General features: G+C 44.1%; 1 protein-coding gene across 1 annotated transcript; it reads right to left on the bottom strand.

Moving 5' to 3' along the window:
- Positions 1-295: 295 nt before the first annotated feature.
- On the bottom strand, positions 296-22,077 carry LOC139782467 (uncharacterized). Its single transcript, XM_071721497.1, has 3 exons — positions 21,783-22,077; positions 18,715-20,435; positions 296-589 (listed from the first exon to the last, which is right to left on the bottom strand). The coding sequence occupies exons 1-3, from the start codon at positions 22,075-22,077 to the stop codon at positions 296-298; spliced, it is 2,310 nt and encodes a 769-aa protein (XP_071577598.1).
- Positions 22,078-23,318: the final 1,241 nt, after the last annotated feature.

Below are 23,318 nucleotides of genomic sequence, written 5' to 3' on the forward strand. Positions count from 1 at the left end.
TGTGAAACGTCGCGTAAGGAAAATAAACGGTTTTATTTGGCCAGCGGCCCGTCACACAAACTTATTCCATCTTATGCCTCTCGGGCTACGGATATTGATATCATAAATGCCACAAGGGCGCGCAAACCTTATACGCTATTTGGCTTATATCTAACGGGTTTCCATTACCGCGGCCGTCGTCATAATGAAAATAAACTATGCCTTATGTGGTCCAAAGAAAACAAACAATACCAAAAACTCATGACGCTGGTCCGATTGGACGCGGCCCCCGGCATCTTCCACGCGCACCGACCCCCTACTCGGTCTCTTCCTCGCCGCTCGACGGCGACAGGAATTCGTCCGACGGCGGATCCACTGGCCCCGCCGGAACCGGTACCCATACCACCGGCGGCTGCAGCGGGATCTCCCGGCTGGTCGCGAACTCCTCGCTCAGCCCTGCGCTGATCGATCCGTGCGGCGAAATCGTGGGCGTGTCCCGCGGTCGCTCACCCCCCACTACGTACGGTCTATCGCCTTCGCTAGCCGTGCTTGGCGGCACCACCGTTCGTTCGATCACGACACGGGGTGATCCCCGCCGGCGCACGACCGCCTTTGGAGAGAGCGGCTGCAAGGGGCGGGGGGTATACCGCGGGAGGGGGGGTTACCGCGTTTTCGGGCGCCGCGAGGAGGGGGAGGGGGGAACCGCGTTGTTTGCCGCGCCGCGTGCGGGGAAGGGGGGAACCGCGTTTCCGGCGCCGCGGGGGAGTGGTCCGCGGGGTGAGGGGACCCGCGTTCGCGTTTTCGGGCGCCGCGGGAGAGGGGTCCGCGGGGTGAGGGGACCCGCGTTTGCGTTTTCGCCGCGCCGCGGGATGAGGGGCGACCGCGTTCGCGTTTTCGCCGCGCCGCGGGGAGGGGTGACCGCGTTTTCGCCGCGCCGCGGAGTCCGCGTGCAACGGCCGCGTCGGTCCGCGTGACGTCACACGGCACGCTCCCGCTCGCGTTATCTCCTCCTCGTAGATGTTCTCTCGCGCCCCCGTCCCCCGTTCGCGCGCATCTCTCTCCCCCTCGCGCACGGTCTTCTCGCTCCCGTTACCCGTTCTTTCTCCCCCGTTCGCGCGCGTCTTCTCGCTTGCGGCCCCCATTCGCGCGCGTCTTCTCGCACTTTTCACGCTATTACGTGCAAGCTTAATTAAATAAATTTATATTGTACATAGAAAATTTGCTTACCACCGCTGTATTTGAACCAGAAACCCCTGGCTCTTGAGTCAGTCACCTTCAGAATACGGGCCATAGTCTCTTAATTTTAGACAATAATATGTATACACTAAAATAGGTAAAAATACTGCAGGCTATTTACACAGGCTATTTACACAGTTAAAATTTACACAAAAACACACATAGGACACAGATTACACGGTGAAATTTGATATAATGGGTCTCCACAAGATGAACAAAAGAGACCATCCATGAGAATATACGGACATATGTCGTGTCGGCGAACAGCGTATAACATTGAGAACAATCCGTGTATTCTGACAATGCATGACGCACAAAACTTCGTATGTCCAGGAGTGAAATAAGAGTATATGCAACACATTTTTGTCAGAGGATTTAACGCATTAATTTCTGCTTGATTCAACACTCTGAAAATTTCGTCCGGAATATCCTCATCAGCCATTTCACTATCATAACATGAATCGTCTGACAATATTGCATCATCATCAACTTCCATTCCTTCCTCTTCATTCACTTCCATTTCTTCAGGCACTTCCATTTCTTCATCGTTTGCTTTAACTTCCATTCTTTCTTCTACTTCAAACTGCAATTCTTCGAAATCCATTTTATATACACTTTGCTTTATATACACTTGCACTCACGACTTTTAATTCTAATGTTTATGGCCTGCGAGCTATACAGCTCTTAAGATGGCGAACCAATTGTCTGTATAAGCCGCACAAACAAGCACGCCAACCGACTCTTACTTCTAGTCCTCGACTACTGAGCGTACCATCAAATTCATCCTTCTATATCCCACTATTGTCACATCGTTTGTTTATCATATCTAATTTCACCATGATCTCAGCATCCATACATTTGGGCCTCACGAAAAATCTACAATGTGCAGTTTTGCACGTGTGCGATGAAGTCACCGCGAGACACGTATGTTTATGAAAACGATATCGCGCCTTTAACTTTCAATGGTTTAATCTGTATAACTGCTATTGAACCGCTATCAAACTTCTTTAAAACAGCTATCAAACAACAACTAAAAACAGCTATCAAACAACTAAAAACAACTAAAAACAACTAAAACAGCTTTAAAAACAGCTATCAAACAACTATCAAACAACTAAAAGCAGCTTTTGAACAGCTAAAACAGCTTTTGAATAGCTTTTAAACAACTAAAACATCTATATTATATTACAAACTATGTGGGAAAAGGAAATAAAACATTTTATATATACATATATAGATTATTTAAAAAAATCATAATTTTTTCTGGTGTCGCGACCACCAGTTACATATTTTTAATACATTTTGTAATGCGCAATTCTTAACATGTTTTTCACATCTTATAGTATTAGTAACATCTAGATTATTTAAAGATTCGATATCTTCGTAATCGGCATCCAAAGTCTCAATGTTTAGATTTTTTCTAGCTTTATTCTCAAGTAGATCCACCAGCCATTCTCGTTTCTGACATCCCTTGACGTACACAAGAGTCGACGTCTCGTCGCCCTCTCCAAGCACGGCCGATGTAATTAAATGTTTTGCCATGCTGTATGACACGTTTCCATCCTCCCATCGTAGTCCATGGTGATTTGCAATCAACCAAGAAGCGCATGATTTGTCGGATTTCATGAGGAAACTCCATGGCATGGGACATGTAAAAATGTAATGCGCCAAAACGGTCCCGTTTCTCAGAACCGCCACCTCCTTTACGACAAATTTCATCCCAACGGTGAAACCTTGCAGATCGACAAACGTTGGTACGATCATGACGAAACGACGGAGCAATCTGTATCTTATCGCGGTACATCAGTGTATCTTATATCGCAATACCCGCTGATATTGCAATTTACATGATTTTGCGCACTACGTTCGACAATGGACAGTATTCGATTACGCGATCATGCAAAATGAGACAATAGGCGGTAGTATTTGCCGGTACATTCTCTTTGCAGTCAAATTCTATTCGCACATCCACGGTGGCGCTCTTGACAGATTCGTTTTGTCGCGAGCAATCGATGACAACAAAAGGTCCTTCCATCAGGTATGTATACAAGCTGCAAAGCGTATCACTGGAATCGTATCCGTAATAAGCTTTACGAAAACGCGCATACATATCGAAAAGGACGGCGTATCGATTTTTGCCAAAATCCAGATTCAAGTCGTCGTACGGATAAAATTCAGAGTTTAGATAAAGTTTCACGTTGGTCAAGTTACAGTAATCGAATACGCTAACATTTTGAGACATGATATTCTTGCGCCCGGTCTGCAGCGCAAAGATAACGTATCGCGGCTTCTCCAGCTGAGTCGCCGTTTTGACGGCCCACGAATGCTTGGTCGTGCTCTGCAACATGGGGTACTCGTACAGATCCCACGAACGGAAACTAACACTAAGATATCGCCCGCTTTCCAAGGCCCGTAGCATGGATAGCTTATTGATCTCGTTTAATGTGACGTGAGGCATTCGCCACTGTACTTTAAACAATTCAATTTCCGGCTCCGTCGCCGGATTTCCCACAATGCAATTGTTGTCGCTGCGCGCTCGTATCAAAATTAATTCGTGACGAGCGTTAACAACCACGCGTTTGTAATCCTCGCAAAAGCCCAGCAACCTCTTGAGCGGTACGCAAAAGTTGAAGTATCCTTCCGGTATGCTCGATGAAACGTCCCATCCAGCATTCCGCATGAGTTGAGAATCATTATACGATAGCGATACATAGTTCTTGATGGTACTGGTTATTCCAACGTTTCTGTTGCGATCAATCTCCACACCGTTGAGCTCGTATCGAATCTCATCGAACATGGACGCTGCACAATTATTCGCAAGCGTTGCCTGAGACTCGTCATTCCTTTTCTTTATCGTCAATCTTCCTTCAACGTAGAGAAAGCTCTCGCACGGCAACGTGTATAAATCCTGCTGTTGTATGGGTATTCTTATTTCATCGTTATGTCCAAACGTTGTGTTGGCGTACGGATTGTACGTGTGTGTCTCAATATTGACGACGCTGTCGTCAAAGATCGGTTCACCTCCAATGTTTAAGATATTAGCCATTTCGTACAACGAAACACAATGATTTCAGAAATTCAACGTTCGACGCAGTGAGTTTCTTCTTTGGCGATCGGATTGTCTCTCTAATTTTGTTTCTCGTCTGTTGCACCTGCTCAGCTTTGTTCAGTACGAGCATCTCACGTTATCGCTGTCGTCTTCGTACATGCAGTCTAACGGTGATCTTCTCTCCACGAAAATCAATCAATCGGCCGTCCTGATCCACGACGCGAAGCGTCAAGTCCGAAATGCTCCGTACGATGATCGGAAGGTAAATGATCTGTGCCGGCGTTTCCGATATCTTATATCCTGGAGGCACACTCGGTGAAAACTCGTGTATCGTGTGCACGTACTTGTCGTTGCTGTACGCACCCGCGGTCACGTTACACTCTATGCGAATGATGTTTACGTTGATGATATTTATCGGAACATCCGATTCGTGTCATTGTCGCGACTCCAGCACGCGATTCGCTGAAAATTCCAGCAGCGATCCAATGTTGTTCGGTTTGGTGAAATTTATCGGATAAGCGCACTTGATCTCGCTCTTCATCGTATTGTTATTAGCCCGAATAATAATCAATGGGTGCGGTTCATCTTCGTTTATCGAGACATTATTGGATTGATCCCATAAAAGAGCGCGTTTCAGATACATGTCTATATCACGCAGTTCGTACGATCCTTCGGGAATGGTAATCTCCTTGTCGTCGTCATAGTAGAATTTATTGTTCGACGAATTTACATTCGGTATCGTGTGATAGGTTTCAAAATCTGTCAGACCGAGCTCGTAATCGCCATCGCTCAAATCCACGGCGGGAAAGTAGCTTACCGCGAGGATGCTGCTCTTGCCGGTGAGCGTAAATGTCAGTGACATGTTTGAATAAATACTGAGATTAAACAGCGTAACGCCGGTCTTTAAATTGATTGTCAGCCGACTGTAGAAAACGCAGACACAGTTGTCCACAATTGCTCTGATCGTATCGCTGATATGGCGTGCAATTGTACTCTATTACATTGTTCTTTAGATACTGCGCCAATTCTCTCGGTGGTTGAAGATTGCCAAAACTGTCGAAATATATGGCACGATCTCCCCTCTTCGCGTACGCCACCCAGTGAGTACCCGGTCCCTCAGTATTATCCAAATTCACGATACCGCTTTCGTTTCAACGTACACCGCCGATCGGTAACGAGTCGCGCATGAAAATACCTCTAAAATATGGAATGCGCATACGTTTTGCCAGTTGTTGCAGTTGTACGTTGGTAGTTACGCCCTTGGGGATTTTTAGCGTCTTTTCGACGTTTTTTTTCTCGAGACTCCCCGTCCGCGTTTGTACGGAGCGAGATAAAGTCCGTGACCTTCCATGGCGCGATTGTGACGTTGCATCTCTTCCAGCTGACGCCGCGCGGCTTTGTTATCGTTCACGGCCTTTGCGACTCCCGCCGCTCCGCCGACCAACGAGCCGAGAACCCCTAATAACGGCAGGATCGGTAGGATACCGCCGCGTTTCGCTACCGGAAGTATTCGCTTGTTCTTCTTCTTTTTCTTTGTTTTCAAACCCATACCGAGTTTCGTTTTAGCCTTCATGGCCGCCCAGACGGCTGTAGCTGCAGCTCTCTCTCCGAGAGTCGAATCGTTCGCGGTGACACGTTTTCGCGCTTTCGCGGCGAGTATATTGTCTGCCGCGTGTCGTTCTGCGAGATTGCTGCTACGCGAGTAGGCTATGTCGTGCTCGCGACACGCTGCGTCCAATGGATTAATACCCCGATCACCTCTTGCCAATCGTGTTTCTAAATGAGTTCCCGGACCGCAAAATTGATAGCCGGGAATGTGTAATTCGATCGGAAGCGCGTTTATCGCGCGATTCAACAGACCTCGACCTATCTTCGGCGGCATTCGCCGCAGTTTTTTATCAACGGCGGCGGACCGTCGATGTGCGTTTGCTGACACGGCAAATTATAATGTATTAAACAGCGACGGTATTGTTGAACCTCCGAACCTGCCTTGATATGTTCGGGAAGCTTATCCCACAAATCATCTATATGATTATAAAACTGTCGTAGTAGAATGACCTTTGGTATATACTTTAACTGCTCGACGGTTAAATCGTAAATATCGCTGATATCCGACACGAGCAAAAACATTTTAAAGACTGAGCATCTCAGCTCTACGCGCCTCTATAAATAGGCCAGCTTTCTCGATATTGTTTTTTATTCGTTGTGGAGGGGAGGTAAAATGCGGTTCATACGACAATCGCGGACGATCAAAGTGACAAACTTTGACGATAGGATACAGTTAACGAAAGAGGTACGCAAACATGGAGACATGCTACCGATTTCTATACGCGGTATCATCTGCGGTCCGTCGAATTGCTGCAAGACAAACGTCTTGATAAGCTTGCTGGAAAGTCCGCACGGTGTACGTTTCGAGAACGTGTATGTGTACTCGAAATCGTTGCAACAGCCGAAATATCGATATTTGGAGAATATACTAACACCGATAGAAGAGATTGGCTACTTTACGTTTTCGAATAACAGCGACGTCATTCCACCGAGCGAGGCACTCCCGAATTCTATTTTTATCTTTGATGACGTGGCGTGCGACAAGCAGGATACGATAAGAGAATACTTTGCAATGGGCCGGCACGCGGACGTTGACTCCTTCTATCTTTGTCAGACGTATGCAAAGATACCGAAGCATCTTATACGCGACAACGCGAATCTATTGATTCTGTTTAAACAGGATGGTACCAATCTGAAACACATATTCAACGATCACGTAAACACAGATATGTCATACGATGATTTCAGTAAATTGTGTCACACATGTTGGCAACAAAAGTATGGATTCGTGGTGATAGACAAGGACAGCGCGATTTCGAATGGTCGATACAGAAGAGGATTTAACGACTTTGCGATACCAAAACGTGGTTAGTTGTTGTCGACGCGCCGATTGAACAACGCTATCGCAACATGGACAGCAGCGAGGAGATTAGAGAGCGCGAGAGGATAGCAAATCAAATTGCGAAAACGAGCGATTCGATTCGCAAAAAGTATCACGCCTTGAAAACTGGTAAAATGGAGGAAGATATCGCGTTGGAGAGACACTTTAAGCCCATCATCGAGCCTCTAAGGCAGATTGCCGAAAACACCGTTGGCAAAGAATCTGACGTGTCAAAGATTGAGAATGAAACGGCGTGGGAAGACGAAGAGCCAAAGTTCAAACGAAAACGACCAAACGCCTCGTTTAACGACTCTGTAATGGCTTCAACTCCGGTTACGTTGAAACGATCGATAAATGTGCCATCTAATTTAAGCGAAATAACCAAAATTTTACAACCGCATAAATCGAAACGATCGAGAGGTCCATTGAATGAACCACCGATAACCTCTGCGCCTTCCGTGCAACCCACAATGCTCGCATCACTCGCAAACGAAGATGTTTTCGAAACCACGGATGACTCACTCGTGACGTCCGTTCGACAGCAGTTGCAAACATCTGAGGGTCGAGAAACGTTGCGAGATCACTTTGGTCTATTGGGCCAAAAGTACGTCGGGGCAGTTCTGAGCGGCGATCAAGAAAGCGGTATAGACACCGTATACGGCGTTTATTTCAGCAACGATGGAATGATGCTCGGTAATAAACGTTTTGACGTGAACAACGCGGACAACATAATTATCGACGGCATACGATACGCTGGCACACGCGGTCTTTACGAGTTGATCTTTAAGAAATTTCCCAATGACGATATCTACACGGAGGACGATATGCAAACATACAAGAGCATTCTGTTGACGACGAGTGCTCATAAACGCAATTATGATGCTCACGCTTGAATAAATGGCAACAGGGGATACAAGTACACACAAATAATCGCACCGTTGATTTTCGGTAAAAAAGCTGGAAAAGGTATACCGCGTGCCATGACATTAAACGGCAACAAGATCGACCATATAATTGCATCGTCGATTTCGGGTAAAAAAGCTGGAAAAGGTATACCGCGTGCCATGACATTAAACGACAACAAGATCGACTATGTTCATTGGGACGATCCCAACGAGCTTGTAGATTGTCTCCGATTGCTCGAAGCTTCGCGCCTAGCGGGTCACACCGGTCACGATAACGAGATCCTGTCGATTATCGAGGAACTTCGCGAGGCTGGACTTATTATAAATTAAACCGCGCGTCGGCGAGTCGTTCAATCAACATCGAAATGCCGATCAACAAGTTTGGTATATCGCTCGGAAGAGGCGGTGCGGAACCGTACTATCAATGGAGCGGATTAATCAGAAATTACGTGCGCGATAACGCTCTTTGCATGGTCGCCACCGACTTTGACGCGAAATCGCGCAAGATTCGACGGATAGCGCCGCTTGTAGATGATGGCGATGCAGCCAATAAATGTTACGTGCAGCAGAGAGTGCAAATTTTGAAAGATCAGCAGGATGAAATCGAGAGAAAGATGGCCGCATTCCAGAATAACGTGCAAATTACCCTAAACGAACTTCAAAAGATGATTCAAGATGTAATTGCGAATCATCGCGAATAGATAAGAATGTACATCTGATCGCTGCGTCAGTTGCGCGTCAGCGTCATGGCTAGTAAGAAGCAATCAACTGAGAAACGGAAGCTGGTGGAAGAATTACACGCTCCTGCGAGAAGAAATTTTTCGCGAAGACGCGTCATAGTGCGCGGATACGATGACCTGTGGCAGGCGGATGTGGTCGAGATGCGTCCATACACGCGATTCAACAGAGGCTATTACTGCATACTCACCGTTATCGACGTGCTGAGCAAGCACGCATGGGCTGTACCGCTCAAGGCCAAGAGCGGAACCGAGGTTACTACGGCGATAGCGAAAATAATTCGAGACGGCGGAAAATGTCCGAAAAATCTGCAGACTGACAAGGGCAAAGAATTTTACAACGCAAACGTGCAGAAACTCTTGAAGAAACATAATATCAATCACTATTCGACCTATTCCGTAATGAAGGCATCGGTCGTCGAACGATTCAATCGCACGCTCAAGAACGATATGTGGAAAATGTTTACGCTCAACGGAAATTACAAATGGATCGACTCGCTGCCGGGTCTCGTATCGGATTACAACGCGCGAAAGCATCGAACTATCGGCATGCGACCCATCGATGTTACCCCCGCGATCGCCGACAAGCTCCTAACAACGGTGTACAGCCACGTAAAGATCGCTGCTCCCGCGCGATTCAAAGTGGGCGACGATCGAGAACCGCGGTTCGTAGAGGTAGACCGTCTCCGGTTGCGCGCTGCGGTGCCCACCGTATCGAATCGTGAGAAACGAAGCAGAAGTAAACTGTTTAACCGAGAAGAACGATTAATTATTTATCCTGACATCATCCCGAGTTAACATATTACAATAGTATATAAAATAGGGGTAGAAAAGACTGAAGAATATAACAGAATTAGAAATTTACAAATTGCTTCTTCAACATTTTATTATGACCATACATGACTAAATATAAAGCCATATATAATAACATACGACATTATATTACAACATGTATGGTATGATACATTATAAGATATAATCATATATATAAACTATATATAATAATATATATTTATATGCGACCATATATGAAAATTTTTGTTCGAAAATCTTGAAATAAGATCCGACTATGAATACTGGTTTAAGGTTGGCTTATGGTATCGTATATGTAAATAGACGTTTTTTGGTTTAAGACCTACGCGAAACGAACAAGTTTTTGTCGGATCCAAATATCATCTCGTTGAACGAATATAGAACGGCACAATCACATAATTAACCCTAGAAGGGTAAGTGAGTAGGTATACATAATACCCCAGGTAGCAAGGTGACGTTAATATGACGTCAATAATTCGTCATTTTTTGGGTACGACGTCATTTTACCAACTTAAGACGTATAAATGTCGTGACTTTTTTGACGAAATAATAACTAATCGTAGAATGACCTCATTATAACGTACCATTGACGTCATTTGTATAACCATAAAACACTTCGACAATTTAACCAAACTATAACGTCCAAGTAACGTTAGATTAGTGCCCATTTAATGACGTTAGTTATTTATCCATTGTACGACGTATCTGAGACGTCAGAATTTCGACCAATAAAAGACGTTAGTTAAATCACTTTAATACGACGTTCCTGGTTCGTCAGATTGTAGACCAATAAATGATGTTAGTTAACTGACGTTAATACGACGTACCTGAGACGTCAGACTTTAGACTAATAAAAGATGTTAGTTAACTGACGTTAATACGACGTACCTGAGACGTCAGACTTTAGACTAATAAAAGATGTTAATTAACTGACGTTAACACGACGTACCTGAGACGTCAGACTTTAGACTAATAAAAAATGTTAGTTAACTGACTTTAACACGACGTACCTGAGACGTCAGACTTTAGACTAATAAAAGACGTTAGTTGACTGACTTTAACACGACGTATCTGGTTCGTCAGTTTGTAGACCAGTACCCAACCCAAGGAGCAAAGTGACGTCAGAAGACGACATCGACATAATGACGTCTATTTTTAGTCATTTTTGGTCTATGACGTCGGCGACTAATAATGGACGTTTATAAGACAATGATAACTATTTCATGCAGTGTTATAGCTATCAAGAAGATATCATTACAAGATTTTTGAACACTTTAAAGATGTACTTGTTATAGACAAGTACAGTTACTAAGGAAGCATCAGGGTCAGAAGATCGTCACTGTTCACTGGATCATCGAAGTCAAGCAACACGGGCGCGGTACTGTACTAGGATGGGTGACCGCCTTGAGAGAGCGGGGCTATATGCACATAATACGTAAAGAAACAGTTAAAAAAGCGGTTTTTTTCATAGATAAAGAAGAAAAACGTTTTTTTATAAACGTTTATCAAGTGGACATTTTAACATTTTAATTTCATAAAAAATAATGTAGATTAAAAAGTTGTCGTCTATTTGACGACATTTTATGGTCAGTCTTGTGACTGCCATTCCAAGATGACGTCCAAATGTTCAAAATCTGACGTACTTTTATTTTGTCCCGGCGACGTCATTAATTACGTATTAGTGACGTCAATATATGACGTCACGGAGATGAAAAAGTACGTCATTTTTACGGCACTTTGACGTCATTTCATAACGTCGCAATCGTCAGAACATGACCAAAAAATGACGTTAAATAGACGTCACCTTGCTACCTGGGACGTGTTTAAAAATAAAAAAGTATATTAGCATTTTTTTTAGAAACTGTATCAGTTAATTATTGCTTAACATTTAAAGAAATAAATTAAAAACCCGAAAAATTATTTTAAAACAGAAATTTGATAAGTAAATTACAAACTGGCAAAAAATATAAATATAAATAACAAAATATACAAAAAAACATGAAATGAAAACATGATTGTTCTTTGAACGATGGCAAAAGCATAACGGAGAGTGATATTAATTATATTAAGAAAGATGAATTTGCAAATAAGATTGCAAATGAGAGAAAATAAGAGATACATCGAGAAAGAGAAAGAAGAAAAAAAGTTGAACGAATGAAAAGACTACGACAAGATCCTTCGTATAGTAAACGAGAAAAGGAAAAGAATATACAAAGAATAACGACAAAACGACAAAAACTAGTGTATAAAGAAGCAGAGAAAGAAAAGAATCTACAAAGAATAATACAAAAACGTCAAAATATGGCATATAAAGAAGCAGAGAAAGAAACAAATCTGCAAAGAATAACACAAAAACGTCAAAATCGGGCGTATCAAAAAGCAGAGAAAGAAACAAATCTGCAAAGAATGACAGAAACACGTCAAAATCTGGCGTATAAAGAAGCAGAGAAAGAAACAAATCTGCAAAGAATAACACAAAAACGTCAAAATAGGGCGTATCAAAAAGCAGAAAAAGAAAAAATCTGCAAAGAATGACAGAAACACGTCAAAATCTGACGTATAAGGAAGCAGAGAAAAAAACGAATCTGCAAAGAATAATACAAAAACGTCAAAATCTGGCGTATAAAAAGGCAGAGAAAGAAACTAATCTGCAAAAAATAACACAAAAACGTCAAAATCGGGCGTATCAAGAAGCAAAAAAAGAAAAAAATCTGCAAAGAATGACAGAAACACGTCAAAATCTGACGTATAAAGAAGCAGAGAAAGAAACGAATCTGCAAAGAATAACACAAAAACATTAAAATCGGGCGTATCAAGAAGCAGAAAAAGAAAAAAATCTGCAAAGAATGACAGAAACACGTCAAAATCTGGCGTATAAAGAAGCAGAGAAAGAAAAGAATCTGCAAAGAATAAAAAGTGTTCGAAGAGAATCGTCATATAAAGAATTAGAGAGGGAGAAAAATGTAAAAAGAATAAAAATTACAAGAGAAGATACAGATTACCGGATAAGTGAACAAATTAAAAACAGAGATAGGATTATTATTTTGCGTGAAGATTTCAACTTTATCGCAAAAAAAAAGAAAACGCGACATTGAATGCAAGAGATTATTAAGACTCGACGATTTTTTTAGATATAGAGAAAAATACAGCAATTCTGTTCATAACAAGATTAAGATTGGCCTCAAAGATAATGAATATTATCATAATGTATTGATAATGAACTTTTTGCAAAACAGAAAATTGGGTCCAGATATAGTATGTTTGTGTTGTGAAAATTTGTTTTTCTTAAAATCAGTAGAACGTTTTAATATTAATAAAATACGAAATAAGTTTAGTGGGACAAAAATGGCTATTAATGAATTTATTAACAAAATTGTCAATAACTCATCTGAATACGTTTGTTTGACATGTAAAAGATATATTACATCAGGAGATGTTCCAAAAACAGCAGCAAATACAGATTTAAAATTTCCAAATGTGCCAAAAGTTGTAACTAGTTTGACAGCACTTGAAGAACGAATGGTATCTCCGTATATTCCGTTCATGCAAATTAAAGCATTGCAACCATATGCTATTAACCCTCAATTATCATTAAAGGGAAGTATAGTTAATGTTCCAGTTGAAATTAATGAGATGGTTAATGTTTTACCTAGAACTTTTGATGAAATGTCAACTATTCAAAAAAAGCTGAAAAGGCACGTGGAGCACAAGTCTGATTACATGTACGAAACTATTAAACCAGCTAAAATTTGTGAGGCTTTGGAATACTTACAACAAACGCCTTTGTATCGAAAAAATAATGTAAACATTGATGAGAATTTTTTCAAAAAATATAACAGAAACTTAACTGCAGAATTGGAATTTATTGTCGATAAAGATGATAAAAACGAAAGATGCACTAATATAAAAAAGCATGATGTAGAAAATCCAGAAAATAAATCGGATTCAGAAGAGTCCGAATATTTCGAACCAAATGATGAAGTTCTTATTGTCGATAGGAACAAAGAAATATCGACAAATATTCAAATTATAGCTCCGGGACAAGGCAAATATCCAATACCTTGGCACTTAACCGAAAATATAGATGAATTGTGTTTCCAAGAATATTTGGAGGAGAAATTCTAGACAAGAGAAATAAATTGACGTACTCACAACGAATCAAATTTGAAGCAAGGCACAAAGATAGAAGATCGTGTTAACCTACAAGAATTTTATTTATGGCTAAACAAAAATTAGAAAAGTCAGTAATGTCCAACATAAATATTTGTTTAAGGAGAGTGAAGAGAAACAATAACTTAACTGCTGGAGAAATTAAAGACTCTAATTTTTTAAATGATTCTATCCGTTATAATAATGGATACAAATTTTTGAAACAAGTACGTTCGTCACCCTCGTATTGGGAAAACAAGAAAAAACATTTACTTAGTATGATTAGACAATGTGGTATTCCCTCATTGTTCTTTACGGATTCCGCATGTGAACATAAAAACCCTAATTTATTGAAAATTTTGTACAAAATACGAGAAAATAAAAACATCAGTACGTATGAGGCAATACACTTAGACATGGCAGAGAAAACAAAATTGATAAGAGAAGATCCTGTGACGTGCGTCAGATATATAGAGGAAAGATTCAATTTGATTATGTCTATATTACAGAATGAATATGGCCCATTTGGAGAAAACTATGTAGTTGACCATTTTCAGAGGTGAGACTTTCAAGCAAGAGGTACAGTTCATACACATAATCTTTTATATTACAAAAATGCACCGATTTACGACGAAGAAAATGAAGATGCGAATAAAAAGTTAATACAGTGGATAGATAAAATCATTACATGTGCTTACGATGATAAAAATCCATTGATACGTTTGCAAATACATTGGCACGAATCAACATGTTACAAAGGTCGAAAAAATAAATTTTTATGTCGATTCAATATTCCAATGTTTGTAATAAAAGAAACTATGATTCTCAAACCACTAGGAGAAAATGAGAAAACAAAAAATGATAAAACCAATAGAAAAAAAAAGAGATTTAATGCAACTATTTTTCGTTAAAAATATACTCGTATCTTTCGAAGACATGTTGGAACGATTAGAAATGACGGAAAAGAATTATATTCAAACAATTAGAAGTACGTTATCAAGAACTAAGATATTCTTGAAAAGACAAAGCAACGAAGTTGCAATTAATGCGTACAATAAAACCATATTTGCTCTTCTTGAATCAAACATGGACATAGTATAAACATTACTAGTAGCGACAGTAGCGGCGCGCGGTACCTTTGATCTTCGTGTATACAAATTTCATGACCTTGAGACTAGCCGCCACATTCGCAGCCTAAAATGGTGGCATTGTCCCGCGATGTTTAAATCGATACATACTACTGAAAATATGTATATACTGGTGAACACATAGTTAATTGTATTTTTCTCTTCTAATAAGTATAAATATTTATATACAAATATATATATGACAAAAATATATTAAATTATTTGAGTGACTCCGTGTGAGGATAGTCGACTTATAATCGGCGAGTCTCGGATTCGATTTGGGCCTTCCATGGCCATGTTCCGATCGATGTACACAGCCAGTACTGAAAATCTAGTAGTCATAGTTACCCATTACGTATCGTATATTATAAATATTCAGTACTGGCAGTGTATATTGGAACACGGCTTGTATACGTCGATTTTATGAGAGGTTGATTTGGAAAATGTGTTGAAGGTTTGGAGTAAAGAAGTATAGGGCTTATTGGTAACTCGTTTTGGGAAACCATATAAATCATTTAGAAATATTAAATTATTTTTAAACTTTATATTTATTTATCAAATTACTGTTAAATGTGTGACAAAATAGTTATTTTTCGATTTTTTTCTTTGGATTGTTTTAAATTACGGTTTATACTTTTTAATGTATGATAAATACAGATTCGAATAACTAGTTTTATTAAATATTTTCATCAAAGTACAAAATTAAAAACTTCTAAAAATTTAAAATAATATTAATTATAAAATATTAAGACAATTGACACACTATTAGGAAATATTATCTAATAACAAATATGATTGAAAATATATACAAATACTTGATTACTTACTACAATTTATTCTTCTTATTATTATATTAGGCATTACAGATATAATTATTAATTGCATATTTTAAAAAAGCAGTCGGGAGACGCCACGCCAAATTTTATACTTAATATTTCAACATATATTTTTGCTTCTCTTTTTCTGTACGCAGTTAAACAACTTAAATACAGAATTTTCTTTGACATCTAAAACGTGATTGAGAAACACTTGGCATGGCGTCTTCCGACTGCTTTTTTAAAATATGCAATTAATAATTATATCTGTAATGCCTAATATAATAATAAGAAGAATAAATTGTAGTAAGTAATCAAGTATTTGTATATATTTTCAATCATATTTGTTATTAGATAATATTTCCTAATAGTGTGTCAATTGTCTTAATATTTTATAATTAATATTATTTTAAATTTTTAGAAGTTTTTAATTTTGTACTTTATACTTATTATTATATGTGTGTCAGTGGACCGCTCGAAATTTTCGCGGTGCGCGCCGTGGAAAGTACAAAAATGAGTACACGAAATAACAGTCAGTCCTTTTTATTAAAGTGGGTTACACTGGACTTCGCACTCGCGATTTCGCACTCGCTACCTTCCTCCGTTTTCTCGACGTCGATCATGTATCGCGTGCGAGTTATGATGGCTCACTGCCGTCCCGGACGGAGCAGGCGAGGGATCGCGGCCGGAGCTTCGCGTCGAGGAATTCGGTGACGTGAGAAACGCTCGTTGGCTCCAAATCGTCTATTGGTCGCGGTGCTTGCGATCACGCGAGAAACACCTGTGTTGTTTGCTCGAAAACACACAAAAAAAGGGGGGGAGGAAACCGTCGCGATTTGGAGCCTTTCAAGCGTTCTCGAATAATGCTTGCTGTCTCGTCGAAGTTCGAGAATTTTCAGCTCGCATTTATTCAATTCTCAACATGCCGCCCGCCTCGCATTCGACGGAATGCGAAACGAACGGGGGTTGACAAGGTCGCATAGAGGAGCGTGGGAACGTCTTGGTTCAAAGCGTTATATACAATATATACATTTGAGAACTTACCCTATTTTTACAATGTCCTTAAATCTAATGAAAAACGAACGAGCTTAATTCTAACGGGATTCCGCGGTTCCCGGCGGACTGATAGACGCGGGCAACCGACAGATCTGGGTTATTGGTCGTTTTAGCTCGGAATTGGCGGTGCGTAATGTGACGACGCGAACGCGACCGTCAAGTCCGGGATGGACCTGCTGAATCCTTGCGAGTTCCCACTTTGAAGGAGGGAGTAGGTTACTCTTAAGTAAAACTAACTCGTCAACCTTCGGATTATCGTGAGATTCGGTCCATTTCACGCGCTGTTGCAATGAATGTAAATAGTCCGACGACCAAGAACGCCAGATCTGTTCGAGCATTAATTGTACGTGTTGCCATCGCGACAACCGATTCGCATTGATTTCGAGGACGGATTCCTCCGGTACGCTCGTGAGCGGTCGGCCGATAAGGAAATGACCAGGTGTCAAAGCGGTATAATCGGACGGATCGTCGCTAAGTGGAGAGATCGGTCGCGAGTTCAAGCAAGCCTCTATCTTACATAAAAGCGTAACGAATTCGGAGCGAGACAGAGTGCGAGCACCAGTCACTCGCCTGAGATGGTGCTTAAAGCTCTTCACTCCAGCCTCCCAAAGCCCGCCGAAATGTGGTGCCGCAGGGGGCACGAAATGCCACCGTACGCCGTCGTTAGCGAGAATTTCCTTAAGGGAGGGGTTGTTCACAAGCGCGCGGAAGCTGCGTTGGAGCTCGCGGTCAGCACCCACAAAATTCGTGCCATTATCGCTGTACATGTCCGATGGCAGTCCGCGGCGACTGACAAACCGTTGAAATGCCGCGAGGAATCCATCGGTGGAGTAATCCTCCACACTTTCGAGGTGGATCGCCTTAGTGGCGAGACAAACGAACACCGCGACGTAGTGTTTGCTCCCCTTTTGGCCGCGACCGACAACGGGGGTAATGTTCATAGGTCCGGCGTAATCTATGCCCGTGTGAGAGAACGGAGGAGCAGGATTTACTCGGGGACTCGGGAGATCACCCATTAATTGCGTCGGAGTTTTCGCGGAATGTCGAACGCATGTAACACATTTATGAATGTGAGATTTGATCATGCTTCGCGCGGAAATTAACCAATAATTTTGACGGAGACATCTAAGCGTGAGTTTAGTCCCTCCATGGAGAGAGCGTCGGTGTGCTTGATCGATCAAAAGTTCGGCAATATGATGTCTAGCAAGTATGACGGGGTGTCGCTCATTGTAACTCAGCGCGGAGTTTTCGAGCCGCCCGCCAAGCCGGATTAATTTATCTTTCCCGATAAAGGGGTGGAGAGAGCGTAAGGAACTTGATCGCGATACAGCGGCGTGAGCGTTCAAAGCCTTCAAGTCATCCGAAAAACAAGTCGCTTGTGCCGATCGAAGCCAAAAGACGGAGGCTTCGTGAATCTCCTCTGCGGTCAAGGGAGACTTGACGATCACCGAAGAGGCGACTTTATTTTTTAAGTTCCGAACGAAACGCCGAATGTACGCGGTAATACGAAGAAGTCGGATCCAGCTCGAGCAGGAGGTGGGCAGATCCCACTCAGGAGCTGAATCGACGAGATGAACGGTAGCTTTACGCGCTTCGGAAGATACCGTTTGTAAAATGTCCTTTTCAGTCGGAGTCGGGGGGATCGGCCACGAGGCCGTGGTCGAGCTAAGCCACCGGGGCCCCGACCACCATAATTCATGATTGACGAGATCGGCGGCAGTAAAGCCGCGCGACGCAGGATTTTCCTGGGAGCGAACGTGTTGCCAACGTACGGTCGGAAGGCGCGTCTGCACCTCGGAGACGCGGTTCGCGACATAGGAATTCCAGCGGGATGGATGTTGTAGAAGCCAAGCTAATACGATTTGGGAATCAGTCCATCCAAACAAGAGAGCTCGCATCAAGCCCGTGGTGTTTCTTACCCATTCTATCAATCGAATTAATAGAACGACGGCGTTAAGTTCCAAGCGTGGAACGCTAACGGTTTTCAATGGCGCGACTTTCGTTTTGGCCGCGAGGAGGATGACTTGAATGTTAGAGGGAGAATGCACGATTCGGAGGAAAACTACCGCGGCGTAAGCGCGAGTGGAGGCGTCCGCGAAGCCGTGCAATTCAACATCGATTTTATCTTGACGCATCCCTGTCCATCGAGGAATGCGTATTTTGCTAATATTAGGCAAGTCTGAAACGTAATTGATCCACTGATGCAGAAGATCATCGGGGATGGGAGCATCCCAATCAATTTTACGGAGCCAGAGCTCCTGCATCAACATCTTGGCCGCGATGACTATCGGTGACGCCCAGCCGAGGGGGTCATACAGCTTTGCAATAAACGATAAAACGGAGCGCTTAGTATGAACTGTCACGGCGTATGGCGAAATTACGAAACGAAACGAGTCATCGCGCGGAGACCAAGACAGGCCGAGGACCTTGAGCGTGTCATCGTGGTTGATCGGATAGTCCGAGGATTCCCGTTGGTCCTCTGGAATATCCGTCAAAAGTTCGGCTGAATTCGCGGCCCATTTTCGCAGGGGGAAACATCCGCGATTCATTATGCCCACGAGTTGCTTGCGCTTCTCGAGCAGAGACAGAAGGTCGTCTGCTCCGAAAAGAACATCATCGACGTAGGTCGACTCTTCGATTATATTGACCGCGTCGGGGAAGTCCTTACCTTCGTCGCGAGCTAATTGGATAAGGGAGCGCTGTGCGAGAAAAGGCGAAGGTTTTTGCCCGTAGGTCACGGTGAGTAAGCGGTAAAGCCGAATCAACAGACTGTCGGGGGGGCGCCAAAGAATTCGTTGATAGTCCGCGTCATCCCGATGCACGAGTATTTGTCGGAACATTTTAGCAATGTCAGCCATGTACACGTACCGAAAGAGTCGCCAGCGCAGGATTATCGCGGCGATGTCTTGTTGAAGTTTAGGTCCCGCCATTAGAAAATCATTGAGCGAGGTTTTGTCGGTCGATTCGCTAGAGGCATTAAACACGACGCGTAACTTGGTCGTTGTACTCGATTCGCGTAAAACAAAATGATGCGGGATGTATATCGGGGGGTAAGGGGGGCGCTCGTCCGCCCGCACCGACTCCATGTGCCCCATCGATTCGTATTCTCTTAAAAAATCGTGATACTGCGCGGCGATTTCTGGTTTCCGCGCGAGTCGGCGCTCCATATTGGAGTACAGGAAGGAAGCCTTTCGGAATGTGTCGCCGACGCGAGGGGGGCCGTTTTTGAACGGCAAACGCACAATGTAGCGTCCTTGTGAATCGCGAGAATGAGTCGTCGCAAAATGCTTCTCGCAACGTTCGTCCTCTTCGGTGAGAGGAGTTCGAGAGGGGATACGTTCGTCCTCCCAAAAACTTTGAATTAAGGAATTTGTATCCTCGCAGGATACGCAACTCAGGACAGAAGCGGACTCTCCGGCCGGGCGCGCAGGGCCGGCGGGACCGGAGAGGATCCATCCGAAAATTGTAAGCTGGCCCGTCGGAGTGCCGACCGGGCCCTGACGTAGACCGTCGAGTAGCAGAGACCCGTATAAATCCGCGCCGATTAATACATGAATCGGGTGATTACATGAGGGATCAGGATCTGCTAAAGGTAAATCGCGTAGATGTGGCCACATTGCGGCCGGCTTCTGTTGAGAGGCTGTATAAGAAGTGATTCTTTGATATACGTAACCCGAGAAGGGAAATATCGGTCCCTGTTTGTCGCAGGGCGCGAGAGCAAGATTAACTTGTGACCGCGCGACTCCATTAAATTTTTCTCCAAAACAATGTATCTTCAGCGCGGCACGATGACGCCTGGTTCGCATCGTCTGACAAAGAGATTCTGATATGAAACTGTATGTCGAGCCTTGATCTAGTAGTGCACGTACTTTAAATGAGCGGCCCTCGATTGTACTTAAACTAACATACGCAGTGGCGAGAAGTACATGAGGCGGTTGTTTCACAAAATCTCGAGTAGCATGCACGTTTTGAACGAACGCTGAGGGCGCGGCCGGTGACTCGGAGGCAGCGGCGACTGACACAGCTGACGGAGCTGAGGACGGCGAATTAATCGCGGAAAGCGTACTTTTAGTACCAGTTTCCGTACCCTCGCGGTGAAGCAGCGAATGGTGAGCTTGGTGGCATTGATTGCACCGTCCTTTACTCGGACAATTGTTTGAAAAATGCTCGGTTCTCAAACAATTAAAGCAACATTTATGCTGTCGCGCGGCGAGTCGACGCTGCTCGACCGACAGACTTAGAAATTTATTACACTTTGCAAGACCGTGGTTTCCGGAACAACGGACGCATTTGACGGGCGAAACCGTATTCACCGAAGCACGAGCTCTATTACCGCGCGCACTATTTGACGCAGATTCGGATTGCGAAGGGTAATCCGCGAGACCGCGAATGCGAAGAGTCATGAAGTCATGAATCTCTTTATACGTAGGGTACGCATCCGTGTTGCCTCGTTTAAGATTCCATTCATTGCGCGTTCGCGGACTGAACTTTTGCGAGATAATATAAACTAGGAGGTCGTCCCACATATCGACCGGACGATCGAGATTCGTTAACGCGGCGAGAGATGCGGACACACTATCGCGAAGTTTTTTCAACTCGGTCACGTTCTCGTTTTTCATTTTCGGTAAGTCGGCGAACGAATGGATATGCGCGTGAATAATCGCGTTGCGGTTGTCGTATTCGTCGGTAAGAAGTAGCCACGCTGCCTCGTAGTTCGCGTCAGAAATTTGAATGTTATTAATCAACGACGCGGCCTCGCCGGAGAGGCTCGCTTTCAGATAATGTAACTTTTGCGTTCTTGTCAACGATTCACTGTTTGCTACGAGAGACTCGAAGATTCCGCGAAAATTCTCCCATTCAGCGAAAGCACCAGAAAAGTTCGGAAGCGAGATACGAGGCAGATGCAATGACACTCCGGAGTGCGCGTCGCGATAAGAAGACTCGTTACCTCGATACGGCGCGCTCGGGGCGTCGCTACTTAATTTACCGATGACCTCGTGGAGGTGGTCCGTCGCGTCGAGGTAGGCGTCCTCGGCGGCAAGAAATTCCTCGTCCTTGAAGTAGTGGGTCGACTTCTTCTCCTCCGCCGTAGCCGTCTGCAGCAGCTGGACATGGAGGGCTTGCACCTTTTCCCAGAGACCCTCCAAATTCGTCAGTCTCCCCTTCGTCTTAGGGAGAGTGACCTGAGCCTTGGGAAGCTTTTTGAAGTTAATCAGCGACCGTCGTAGCTGGTCAATCGCATTGCCTTGAGCAATGAGTAGATTTTCGAGATCCGAAGACATGTTGAGCAGATGTCTGGATCGTGTAGAAATCTTTCAGACACTTGCGTGTCAATCTTCTTGTCGAGCGAAGACGCTCGTGTGCGACTCCGCGGCGAGTAGCAGGGCGATACTCGCGGGAGGCAGGGACGTCTGGCACGTCTCGGTGCGACTCCGCGGCGAGTAGCAGGGCGATACTCGCGGGAGGCAAGGACGTCTGGCACGTCTCGGTGGTCGACTCCGCGGCGAGTAGCAGGGCGATACTCGCGGGAGGCAGGGACGTCTGGCACGTCTCGGTGCGACTCCGCGGCGAGTAGCAGGGCGATACTCGCGGGAGGCAAGGACGTCTGGCACGTCTCGGTGTGCGACTCCGCGGCGAGTAGCAGGTACTCGCGGGAGGCAGGGACGTCTGGCACGTCTCGGTGTGCGACTCCGCGGCGAGTAGCAGGTACTCGCGGGAGGCAGGGACGTATAGCACGTCGCAAAGCAGGGCGCCGTCGGGCGGCGGATGCGTATCGCAAGGAGCACGATACGTTTGCTGGAGGTCCCGCAGGAGCCTCCGAAGCACTTCACAAAATCACAAGGCACCTATCTTTAGGAGAGCGGGTGTGGTGCGCTCAATGTTCGGAGTGAGCCACGGAGTCGAGAACGCGTAGGCGGCGAACTCCGTTTTCGAGCGAGTCGAGCGGGCGCGCCGATTCGTCAATCTCGGCGTAGCACAACGCGAGCACTTTTGAGGCGGTCGAACTGTCTATGCCGGTCTTTTATGTCGATCCGGCTCGAAGGACCATTAAATGTCAGTGGACCGCTCGACGTTTTCGCGGTGCGCGCCGTGGAAAGTACAAAAATGAGTACACGAAATAACAGTCAGTCCTTTTTATTAAAGTGGGTTACACTGGACTTCGCACTCGCAATTTCGCACTCGCTACCTTCCTCCGTTTTCTCGACGTCGATCATGTATCGCGTGCGAGTTATGATGGCTCACTGCCGTCCCGGACGGAGCAGGCGAGGGATCGCGGCCGGAGCTTCGCGTCGAGGAATTCGGTGACGTGAGAAACGCTCGTTGGCTCCAAATCGTCTATTGGTCGCGGTGCTTGCGATCACGCGAGAAACACCTGTGCCGTTTGCTCGAAAACACACAAAAAAGGGGGGGAGGAAACCGTCGCGATTTGGAGCCTTTCAAGCGTTCTCGAATAATGCTTGCTGTCTCGTCGAAGTTCGAGAATTTTCAGCTCGCATTTATTCAATTCTCAACAATGTGTATT

Source organism: Temnothorax nylanderi, unplaced genomic scaffold, assembly GCF_030848795.1.
Source record: "Temnothorax nylanderi isolate EJ_2023f unplaced genomic scaffold, tnyl_v1.0 TNYL_tig0415_pilon, whole genome shotgun sequence".
In the NCBI taxonomy this organism is placed as follows: Eukaryota; Metazoa; Arthropoda; class Insecta; order Hymenoptera; family Formicidae; genus Temnothorax; species Temnothorax nylanderi.

What these genes read in the sequence shown, in the direction of transcription:
- LOC139782467 (XM_071721497.1), bottom strand. Translation starts at nt 22,077, where the DNA reads ATGTCTTCGGATCTCGAAAATCTACTCATTGCTCAAGGCAATGCGATT. An exon ending in CCACCTCCACGAGGTCATCG is followed by an intron (nt 20,436 to 21,782) that starts GTAAATTAAGTA and finishes CTTCTTATACAG; the next exon opens with CCTCTCAACAGAAGCCGGCC. An exon ending in TAATTCGATTGATAGAATGG is followed by an intron (nt 590 to 18,714) that starts GTAAGAAACACC and finishes CTCTCTCCAAAG; the next exon opens with GCGGTCGTGCGCCGGCGGGG.